At 45.5% G+C, this 11,689-nt stretch overlaps 1 protein-coding gene across 1 annotated transcript; it reads right to left on the minus strand.

Moving 5' to 3' along the window:
• Positions 1-363: 363 nt before the first annotated feature.
• Positions 364-1,302, minus strand: LOC123350771 (taste receptor type 2 member 9-like). The gene has a single exon (XM_044989531.1). The coding sequence runs from the start codon at positions 1,300-1,302 to the stop codon at positions 364-366; it is 939 nt and encodes a 312-aa protein (XP_044845466.1).
• Positions 1,303-11,689: the final 10,387 nt, after the last annotated feature.

Raw genomic sequence — 11,689 nt, forward strand, 5'->3', positions numbered from 1 at the left:
GCTTCTTCTAAAGAAGGTGGTGGTGGGGGGAATAGGGCTGGGTCTCCTACTGTCTAGTACAGCAAGGAGACACCCCCTTCCTCCCCACCTCTTCACCTTCAAAAAGGTGCTGGGAACAGTTAATGGGGTAGGGGGATGACAGCAATCCTCCACCAGGTGGTACATATTACAATAGGAAGGGTGACCTATGCTGGACGATTTGTTGCCAGGTAGTTCCCAGATGTGTTACTTAAGTTATGGTCTAATTAACCAACATTCCTTGTGTCTTATCTTTCTTCTCATAGTGTCCAGGACAATCCAAATGTGAAACCATTCCTTGCCTGTCAGGAGGGCTGGGACATCTCTGGGGTCATGTGATAGGATTTAAAAAATTTCTCCTTTCAAATGGCACTTGATAATCTGCAGAATCCTCACCAATGCCTGCTTCAGTTTGGGATTAATTAGAATCAGGATAAGGGAGTGTCCTGAAGGATAAGCAGCAAGGACCATGTAAGTGATTTTAGGTGTCCAGGTGCTATCAGTCAAACAAGTAGGTAATGCGAGCACAGTCATAGCTACAAAATAGAAAATATAGAGAATAAGGCAAGAGATCAGAGCTTTAATGGCACTTACATGGGCCTCTGTACTGGGGTCCCAGAAGCTGGTTCTATTGCACTGCATGTTCCTGATGTGTCTCCACAGAGAGGAAATTAACAGGATGGATGTTGTCAAAAATATGATAAGAGGAATGAAAGATGCTGCACCGTACAGAAGGTTGAAGTAAAAGTTTGAAACATCCCAGGTTTTATTTTCCACAGTGCTGTTACTGAAAAGATCCCCTGTTGAGATGCAAAGGTACAAGCTGTAGTCACTCCAGATCAATGGGATAGAGGTAACAAAGGAGACCAGCAGTGACCACAGGAGCAGCTTGGGGACCATCACAGAGATTGTCTGCTTCATTCGAAGGAAGAAGGGCTGGTTGCAGATGGTGATCTTCACACAGTAGAAAATGCCAAGACAGGCAATGAACCAGAGACCAACAGTGTTTGCAAAGAACCACAGGAAGCTGAGAGATATCTGTACTTGATTCAAATAAAATGTCCCAGGAGCAAAGATGTGGATGAAGAGATGTACTATAAATATCCCCTGCAAGAGAATTCTGGACATGGCTAAACAGGTAAGGATCATGTCACATGAAAATAGTTTTCTGCTTTTGACCCAGTCAATGCAATAAATGACTGCAATAAATCCATTTCCAAACATCCCTATGATGATCTCCGTCAATAAAATGATTAGGCCGATGATATAAAATGAAATAAACATCTTTCTTCTCACAATCACCACGACCTGCTTGTGGAGTTAAAGGAGAAATTTCCCAAGGAGAACAGGTGTCACCAAAGCAAAGGCTTACTGGCATCTGTCTAACACATTCCTTCTGCTTTTTATTGGAGAGCAGGAAAGCATCTGGAAATGGGATTGTAGTTGCTTTCATGTCTTGATCTGGAGGATGCAAATCTTGGAAGGATTCCATTACAGGGTTTACAATTATCTTACTTGTGATATTTGCATTTTACACAGTTCTCAGTACTGATCAGTAGCTTCATTTTACCTCTCATTTTCATCTTTTATCCTGTCATCTGTTGGCATTTTAGAGCAAGGTAAATGTGGCTATAATAAGACAGAACTCTATGGAGACAGATCCATCCCATAATCTGGAGTGAAAAAAAAAGTTTGGGGGCATCCATAGAGGTGAAGGGTAGGTACAATGGAGAAAGAGAGAGAGAGATGGTCCATGGTGGAGATGGAAGAAGCGGGAGAGGGAAATAGGCGATGCCTCTGAAGGAAGAGAAAGATATGGATGTTGTGGAAAGGAAACTAAAAATTGAGTGAAGGTGAAGGATGAAACAACATAAAAATAGCTGTTCTTTTTTCCATAAAAAAGAGCAACCATATAATTTCAATTTTTGAAATTTTGACTTTTAGATTTAGGAGTGAAAGTAGTGTCTTCATGAGAGAACATAGTGCATGTATCTCCCTCGACCAGCTGCAACAACTCTGAGAACAAACTGGTTACTATCTCTGCACATTGCAGGATTCTCAAAAATGAAGAAGTGCCTGCTCCTTTCAGACAACTCTTGCAGAATGTAATAGAAAATGAAGAAAAAAATCATGCGAAAGTTTATCCAATTAGAAATAGTTAGAAAATTATATCCCTGAAATAGAATGCTCAAAAGAACGTGGAAGGGATATGATTCTTTATTCAATTCTATAGAATTTAGACCAATTTCCCTAGAACTCTGTTAAATTCTAATAGAACCCTATTGCTTTCTTCTTAATTAAATTCAATGGGCTAGCTTGTGGCATTTATTCAACAACCCTGTGTAGGTGGCAGTGTGAAACCACTCTACCCAGGTGGCGTATAGTGAGATTTTGCCTCAGGTAGGACAAGCTCTACTGGAACTTCTGTAAGCCTATGAAGAGTGTGAAATTGTCAAGGAGAACAGACCAATTCTAACGTCTGATGAAGAGTGGCTGTGCCACGACTCTGCCCATCTCTACCCCCTTTATGGTATTCTGTGCCCTGGAGAAGAGCAGGCGTAAACAGGTTTTGCTACTATGGAAGACAATTGCATAGCCGCATAAATAGTGGTTGTAGAGGTTTCATGCCTACCTCTCCATTCCTACATGCTCATGCAAGGGCCAGCTACACTGTGACCCCATGTGTTTTTCATGAGGGGCATAACAGGTGCAGCTGTGCAGATAACAGGAAATCCATTCTGCAGCTGATTTGGACATTTGGCTTAGTTCCAATATGAAAAAGAAAACTAAAAAAATCAAAAATTTTCATGAAACAAACTAAAAATAAATTGTTTAGAAAAATTGAAACATTGCCTTTCAGTGTTTAGAAGCGAAATTCTGCCCGACAGGCTGAAAGAAAGCTGGGAACATGAAAGCCCTGAGTGCCTGCTCCCAACCTCCAAGACTCTCACTTCAACCAGGGGACTTCCAGGCTTCCAACTACCCTTCAGCTGAAGAGCTACATGGGCAAAATGTCAGGAAACCAGGCAGATTTTAAAACCTGGCTGACAGATAGTGTTCCATCTGGATCTTGCATGGATTCCATCTGACTTTCATCAACTTTGAACCATGTCTGCCAAACTGTTTTATTTGGACAAATGTGTTCTTCAAAGGCAAACCATTCTGTCAGAGAATTTCTGACCACTTCTAATAATAAGCACATAAAACAAAGTCACAAGAATGCAGGCTGATGCGGATCAATATAAGATCTGTAATTAAAAAAGGTTAAACCATATACAAAGTTATCAGTGATGAAGTACCCAAGATTACCTCATCATCCAAGACTGGGTGGATGACACCAAGAGCTCTCTGTTAGCCTATCTCCCCCCCCCCCCCCCGGTTACTCAGCTGATCAGAGGCCAAGAGAAGATAAAACAGGTCACAATGCATTCAACCTTTCCTCTAAATTGATACCCAAAAAGATACCTCAGGCAAGACAAGAAAAATTGGATTCATCCAGTGGACAGTAGGAACCAGAGCCAAAGCAAACATAGATTTTTGTGCTTGTTTACGGACAACCAAAAACTAAAGGGTTTATAAAGGGGCTGACAGATATTTTGTCAGCAATGACTGTGAAATACCATGTAGTTGACATATGAGGAGACTTTACCATTCATGGCTACAAGGTCTCATATGCAAACACCAGAAAGCTCACTTCCTAATTTGCCTCCTTAGGGGTCTCACGGGTCATCTCCAGTTTAACTCACAGAAGCAGACATAGTTTAGGCCTGATATTCAGATTACAGGTCAATGTAGAGGACATCACAATCCAGATGGATTATAGCAGTGTTCAGAGTTCTCTCATCTCCCAGGCAACTGAGAAGGCCCAGGATGCCAGGTTTGTCCTTGAAGGCTCATGAGTAAGGCTACATTTTAGTCACAGATATTTTTAATAAAAGTCATGAACAGGTCATGGGCATCACAAGAGATCATGCAGATCATGCAGTCCCAGATTCGCGGAGCTCAAGCATGGTCCGAACGGGAGGTACTGGATCTCATCGCGTGTTGGGGAGGCGAGTCTATTAGGGCAGAACTACGTTCCAAAAAAAGGAACGCAAATATGTACACTAAAGTCTCCAGAGCCGTGACAGGAAGAGGCTACTACAGGGACACAGAGCAGTGTCGTACAAAGATCAAGTTGCTCAGGCAAGCGTACCAAAAAGCCAAGGAGGCAAACAGGTGCTCTGGGTCACAGCCCCATACATTCTGCTTCTACCGTGAGCTCCATGCAATTATGGAGGGTGATGCCACCACTACCCCACCACTGCCCGTAGACATCTGCAAGGGGGGAGTTGCACAGAGCGAGGAGGAAGAGTCATTGGAGGACAAAGAGGAAGAGGACAGTGCACTGGCGGCAAGTGGGGAATCCATTTTCCCCCCAGCCAGGAACTATGCTTAACACTGGAGCCAATAGCCTCCCCCAGGAGCAAACTGACATGCTGTGCTGTATGGTGGATCTAATGCAGGAAAGGCAGCAAGACCACAGACTCCCACTGCAGCCAGTAGCGTAGCTAAGGGGGGTGCAGGGAGAGCAGTCACTTCCCCTGAGGACATTTCCCAAAAGTGATGCCCTTCTGCGCAGCCAGCACTGGTCTCCGGACTCGGAGTCCGGAGCTGGGTTTTGCATGCGGCCGCCGGCTTGCTCTCGGCTCCACACCGCCCTCCCCCATCCCCAGCCCTGCTCGCTCACTCTAGGGCTGCAGAATCCCTGGGGGTGAGGAGGAGAAGGCTTCCGGCAGATTCCCTTAACCCTAGGCATTAGACAAACCTTCCTACTGTCTTCCTAGGGAGGACGTGTGAGAGTTTACAGCAGCCGCCGCCCAGGGAGGGAGGGGTGGCACTCTACTGTTTAAAAATGTTGCAGACACATTTTCTCCCAGCAGTAATTTTCAACCTGGTCTTTGGGCTGGGCTGGACTCTGGCTTTCTGGCCAATAGGAAAACCAGCTTCCTAGAGATGTTTGTCCATGATGCTTCTAGGCTCTTGCTCATGAGGAGGTTTGGAAAAATTAGATAAGGGAGAAAAATTGTTGTTCTTAATCTCTGAGGATAGGACAAGAAGCAATGGGCTTTAATTGCAGTCTGGCAGGTTTAGTTTGGACATTAGGAAAAACTTCCTAACTGTCAGGGTGGTTAAGCCCTGCAATAAATTGCCTAGAGAGGTTGTGGAATCTCCATAATTGAAGATTTTTATGAGCAGGTTGGACAAACATCTCTCAGGAATGGTCTAGATAATACTTACTCCTGCCATGAGTGCAGGGGACTGGACTAGGTGTCCTCTTGAGGTCCCTTCCAGTTCTATGATTCTTGTGTGATGGGTTTGATCACAGAGACTCCCTTGGGATTGGCACCTGATGTGCTGAGACTACCTCTAAGCCCGTTTTTCCTGCCAGCTTGGACTTCAGAACCCTGTTTTGTCAAACCAGACATGCCAGTCTGCTCCAACATAGACCCAAGGTCAGAACCATGCACCTCAAAGCTACAGATTTAACTGAAAACAGCTTAGAAAGTTTTCCTGGCTCTAGCACCCAGATACCCAGTTCCCAATGGGATCCAACCCCCAAATAAATCCATTTTACTCTGTATAAATCTTATACAAGGTAAACTCATAAATTATCCACCCTCTATAACACTGATAGAGAGATATGCACAGCTATTTGCTCCCCCAGGTATCAGTTATTTACTCTGGGTTCAATAATAGGCAAAAGTGATTTTATTAAATATAAAAAATAGGATTTAAGTGGTTCCAAGCAATAACAGACAGAACAAAGTAAGTTACCAAGCAAAATAAAACAAAAACATGCAAGTCTAAGCCTAATACAGTAGGAAACTGAATACCAGTGAATCTCACCCTCAGAGCTGTCTCAATAAGCTTCTTCACAGACTGGACTCCTTCCTAGTCTGGGTCCAGCAATCACTCATACCCCTGTAGTTACTGTCCTTTGTTCCAGTTTCTTTCAGGAACCTCTTGGAGGTGGAGAGGCCATCTCTTGAGCCAGCTGAAGACAAAATGGAGAGGCTTCCAGGGCCTTTTATAATCTCTCTCTTGTGGGTGGAAACCCCTCTGTTCTTCTGTGCAAAGTCACAGAAACAAGATGGAGTTTGTAACCACCTGGGCAAGTCACTTGTCTATGAATTATTCAGCTTTTTGCAGGCCAATGCCATTTACATGTTAGTTTGAACGTTCCCAGGAAAGTTCAGATGTGGATTGGCTTCTCCCAGAGTTCATTGCCAGTTAAATGTTTCTTGACTGGGCATTTACTGGCAATAGTCTTTTCTCAAGAAATTGACCAAATGCTTCACTGAGGCCTGGTCTACACTACAAGGTTAGGTCGAATTTAGCCGCGTTAGGTCGAATGTATAATGAATGCATCTACACAACCAACCCCATTCCACCAACCTAAAGAGCTCTTAAAATCAACTGCCATACTCCTCCCTGACGAGGGGAGTAGCGCTAAAATTGACCTTCCTGGGTGGAATCTGAGGTAGTGTAGAAGCAGTTTTATGCAATTTGATAGTATTGGCCTCTGGGAGATATCCCAGAGTACTCCAGTGTGACTGTTCTGGACAGTACTTTCAACTCTGTTGCACTAGTCAGGTATACAGTAAAAGCACTGGGAACTTCTGAAATTCATTTCCTGTTTGGTCAGCGTTGCAAACACAGCAGAACAGGTGACCATGCTGTCTCAGAATTGCAAACGAGCTCCAGCATGGAGTGAACAGGAGACACTGGATCTGATTGCTGTATTGGGAAAAGAATCTGTGCAGGCAGAACTCCAATCCAGCAGAAGAATGTTGATATATATGCCAAAATTACACAGGGCATAGTGGAGAGAGGCTACACCAGGATGTACGACAGTGTCATGTGAAAATTAAGTAGCTCAGGCAAGCCTACCAAAAGACAAAGGAGGCAAACGGTCACTCCAAGTCAGAGCCCCAGACATGCTGCTTCTATGATCAGCTGCTTGCCATTCTAGGTGGGGACCCTACCTGTGCCCCAACACTCTCTATGGATACCTGCAAGGTGGCAGCCTCACGCAACATGGAGGAGGATTTTGTGGATGAGGAAGAGGAGGAGGAGGAGAAGAATGCGCAGCAGGCAAATGGAGAATCCATTCTCTCCAGCAGCCAAAACCTCTTCCTCACCTCTCAGGGCCTATTGTTCCTGGACCCTGAAGGTGGAGAAGGCACCTCTGGTAAGTGCACATTTGTAATGACACTACTGGGGTTAAAAGCAATTGTGTTTAATGTTTGATTTGCCTTGAATTATTGGGGTGCATTTGCGGCCAGTACAGCTAATCGAAAAATCTGTTAACATGTCTGGGGATGGAGCGGGAATCCTCCAGGGACATCTCCATGAAGCTCTCCTGGAGGTACTCTGAAAGCCTTTTAAAGAAGGTTTCTGGGGAGGGCTGCCTTATTTCGTCCTCCTCGGTAGGATTCTTTACCACGCCAAGCCAGCGGCAAGTAGTCTGGAATCATAGCAGCACAAAGCATGGCAGCCAATGGTCCTGGGTTTTGGTCGCAATTTAGTCTTTATCTTTCTGTGTCAGCTTCAGGGGAGTGATATCATTACCTGCTTGAAATAGGGGAAGTTTTGTGAGGGAACAATAATCCCCTCTGTTTGCTGATTCCTGACACATTAGACCCTGGGCATGCTGGGCTGTTTGTGCTTGGCTAAAAGGGATCATCGAAGAGAAAAGCCACGTGGGGGGGAGGATGCTGCACATCCGCCTCAAAACCACAGTCCCTCTTTTAAATGGCAAATACAACTGGCATTGGTTGCTATGGGAAAGGAGGGCACTGCAGTTTGAAACAATTCCCACATGTTATGAACGTGGAACAAGCCATCCTCACGTATCCATTGGTTTACCATGGCTGCCTACAAACTGAATTCTGTTGCCCAGCCATGTGTGATCTGTCACCATACCGGCAGGCACTCAATATAAAAGGCAAAATGAGACCTTGTACCTAAAACACATGTGCTGTCTGCTGTGAATTGCTTGATTCACTGTGAAAGAGTCTCCCTTTTGTTCTCAGAAATGTATCTTCTTTAAAGTCAACTCTCCCTTTTCCCCGCCTTGCAGCTGCAAATGCTTCTATGCTCCCTGCATCAACTCCGTCCCTGAGGTTATCACAGATTAGAAGGTGAAAAAAATGCACTGTCAATTACATGTTTTCAGAGCTCATGCAGTGAAAGGCCACAACTGAATGCATGGATGCATTTAGTGGCAGAGGCCAGGCCAAGAAAGCATACAGTGAGCGTGATCAGAACACGCAGGAGGCAGTAGCATAGATGGGGGAGAGCCGGGGGGTGGCCGCTCCCCCACTGAGCACAAGTGGAGCCTTGTCAATTTCTTGGTGCCTTTTTACTCACCCGGGGGAGCGAAAAAAAAAAAAGGCACCACCAGCTGCGGCACTTTTATTTTACTCACCTGGAGGTGCTCCGGGTCTTCGGCGGTGGGACCTTCACTCGCTCCGGGTCTTTGGCGGCATTTTGGTGGTGGGACCTTCAGTGCTGCTGAAGACACCCGGAGTGCGTGAAGGGCCCGCCACCGAAGACCCGGAGCGCTGCTGAGTGAGTAAAAGTGCTGCAGCGGGTGGCACTTTTTTTTTTATTGCTCCCCCTGTTCCCTTCACCTGCCTACGCCACTGGCAGGAGGAGATGCTGAGGCTAATGGGGGAGCAAACGGACATGATGAGACGTCTGGTGGAGATGAAGGAAAGGCAACTAGAGTACATACCGCTGCTGCAGTCATTGTGTAACCGCCTGCCCTCCTTGCCAAGTTCCATATCCTCCTCACCCAGACATCCATAGTCGGGGAGGCTCCAGGCCCAAACAACATAAGGCTGTAATTCAAACTGCTTTGATTTGTAGTGTGGCCCATAAGCAATGTGGCCTTGTCCTTCCCTCCTCTCCCACCCCGCCCCATTATCAAATCCTTTGTTACACTCAGGCTTCCATTTACTAGTCAGCATTGTTAGTGATCTCAAGGGTTTTTTTAATAAATAAAGAATGAATGGATTCAGAACAATAGTGACTTTATTTTCTGTGCCAGCTGTGGTGGAAGGAGGGAAGGGTATTGGCTTACAAGGAAGTACATTCACCAAAGGTGGTGGCTTTACACCAAGGACAAACATACACATCTGTCACACCGTAGCCTGGTCAGTCATGAAACTGTTTTTCAAAGCCTCTCTGATGCGCAGCGTGCCTCGGTGTGCTCTTCTAATCGCCCTGGTGTCTGGCTGTTCAAAATTGGCTGCCAGGTGATCTGCCTCAACCTCCATAAACATCTCCCCCTTACTCTCACAGATATTATGGAGCACACAGCAAGCAGCAATAACAATAGGAATATTGGTTTCGCTGAGGTCTAACCTACTCAGCAAAATGAGCCAGCACCCTTTTAAACATCCAAAGGCACATTCTACCACCATTCTGTACTTGCTCAGCCTACAGTTGAATTTCTCCTTACTGATGCCCAGGCTGCCTGTGTAAGGCTTCATGAGCCATGGGAGCAAGGGGTAGGCAGAGTCCCCAAGGATAACTATTGGCATCTCAACATCCCCAATGGTAATTTTCTGGTCTGGGAAGAAAGTCCCTTCTTGCAGTTTTCTGAACAGCCTGGAGTTCCAAAAGATGCAAGCGTCATGCACCTTTCCTGGCCATCCCACGTTTGATGTTGGTGAAACAGCCCTTGAGATCCACCAGTGCTTGCAACACCATTGAGAAGAACCCCTTGTGGTTTATTTTCTCTTTGGCAAGGTGCTCCAGTGCCAGTATAGGGATATGCATTCCGTCTATCGCCCCACTACAGTTAGGGAACCCCATTGCAGCAAAGCCATCCACTATGACCTGCACATTTCCCAGAGTCACTACCCTTCTGCTAAGAAGGGTATTGATTGCCCTGGCTACTTGGATCGCAGGAGCCCACACAGTAGATTTTCCTACTCCAAACTGATTCCCAACTGACCGATAGCAGTCAGGCATTGCAAGCCTCCACAGGCTATCGCCATTCACTTCTCAACTGTCAGGGCAGGTCTCATCTTGGTATGCTTGCACCTCAGGGTTGGGGAAAGCAACTCACAAAGTTCCATGGAAGTGGACTTACGCATGCGAAAGTTTCTCAGCCACTGGGAATCATCCCAGACCTGCAACACTATGCGGTTCCAACAATCTGTGCTTGTTTGCCAGGCCCAGAATCAGCGTTCCACTGTATCAGCGTGCCCCAATGTCGCCATGATATCCCAATTGCCACATCCCGTTCTTTCAGGAATGTCTGTGTCAATGTCCTCCTCACAATCTTCCTTGTGCTGGCAGCTCCTAACTAGACTCTGCACATACTGCAGGATAATGCATGAGGTGTTTGCAATGCTCACAAAAGCAGAGTGCAGCTGTGGCTTCTGCACTGATAAGCCAGGGAAAAAGGCACAAAATGATTGTTTGCCTTTGCTTTCAAGGAGGGAGGGAGGGGAGACTGATGACATGTACCCAAAACCACCGGCAACAATGTTTTTTCCCCATCAGGCATTGGGAGCTTAACCCAGAAGTCCAATGGGCAGCAGGGACTCATAGACTCATCGACTTTAAGGTCAGAAGGGACCATTATGATCTTCTAGTCTGACCTCCTGCACAACACAGGCTACAGAATCTCACCCACCCACTCCTATAACAAACCCTGACCTATGTCTTAGCTATTGAAGTCCTCAACTTGTGGTTTAAAGACATCAAGGTGCAGAGAATCCTCCAGCAAGTGACCCATGCCCCATGCTGCAGAGGAAGGCGAAAAAACCCCAGGACCTCCTTCCTGACCCCAAATATGGCAATCAGCTAAACCCTGAGCATGTGGGCAAGACTCACCAGCCAGCACCCAGGAAAGAATTCTCTGTAGTAACTCAGATCTGATCCCATCTAACATCCCATCACAGACCAATGGGCATATTTACCACTAATAGTCAAAGATAGGAGGAACTCCACTAGTAACCTCCTTCCAGCCTGACAGTTCACCTTTCAGTATGACCCGTTGTAGTCTCGCCTTTAACCAGTTCCTTATCCATCTTTCAATTTTCATATTGATCTCCATCTTTTCCAATTTAGCTGATAATTCCCTATGTGGAACCATATCAAATGCCTTACTGAAATCGAGGTAAATTAGATCCACTGTGTTTCCTTTGTCTAAAAAATCTGTTACCTTCTCAAAGAAGGAGATCGGGTTGGTTTGGCACGATCTACCTTTTGTAAAACTATGTTGTATTTTGTCCCAATTACCATTGACCTCAATGTCCTTAACTACTTTCCCCTTCAAATTTTTTTCCAAGACCTTGCATACTACAGATGTCAAACTAACAGGCCTGTAGTTACCTGGATCACTTTTTTTTCCTTTCTTAAAAATAGGAACTATGTTAGCAATTCTCCAGTCATACGGTACAACCCCTGAGTTTACAGATTCATTAAAAATTCTTGCTAACGGGCTTGCAATTTCATGTTCCAGTTCCTTTAATATTCTTCTATAAAGATTATCTGTCCCCCTCCCCCCGCCCTTATTTAGTCCCATTAAGTTGTTCGAGTTTGGCTTCTACCTCGGATGTGGTAATATCTACCTCCATAGGCTCATTCCCATTTGTCATCCTACCAT

The sequence above is a fragment of the Mauremys mutica genome, chromosome 1, assembly GCF_020497125.1.
Source record: "Mauremys mutica isolate MM-2020 ecotype Southern chromosome 1, ASM2049712v1, whole genome shotgun sequence".
NCBI lineage: Eukaryota > Metazoa > Chordata > Testudines > Geoemydidae > Mauremys > Mauremys mutica.

Bases quoted from the DNA above. Each gene is read 5' to 3' on its own strand.
- LOC123350771 (XM_044989531.1), bottom strand. From the start codon at position 1,302: ATGTTTATTTCATTTTATATCATCGGCCTAATCATTTTATTGACGGAG.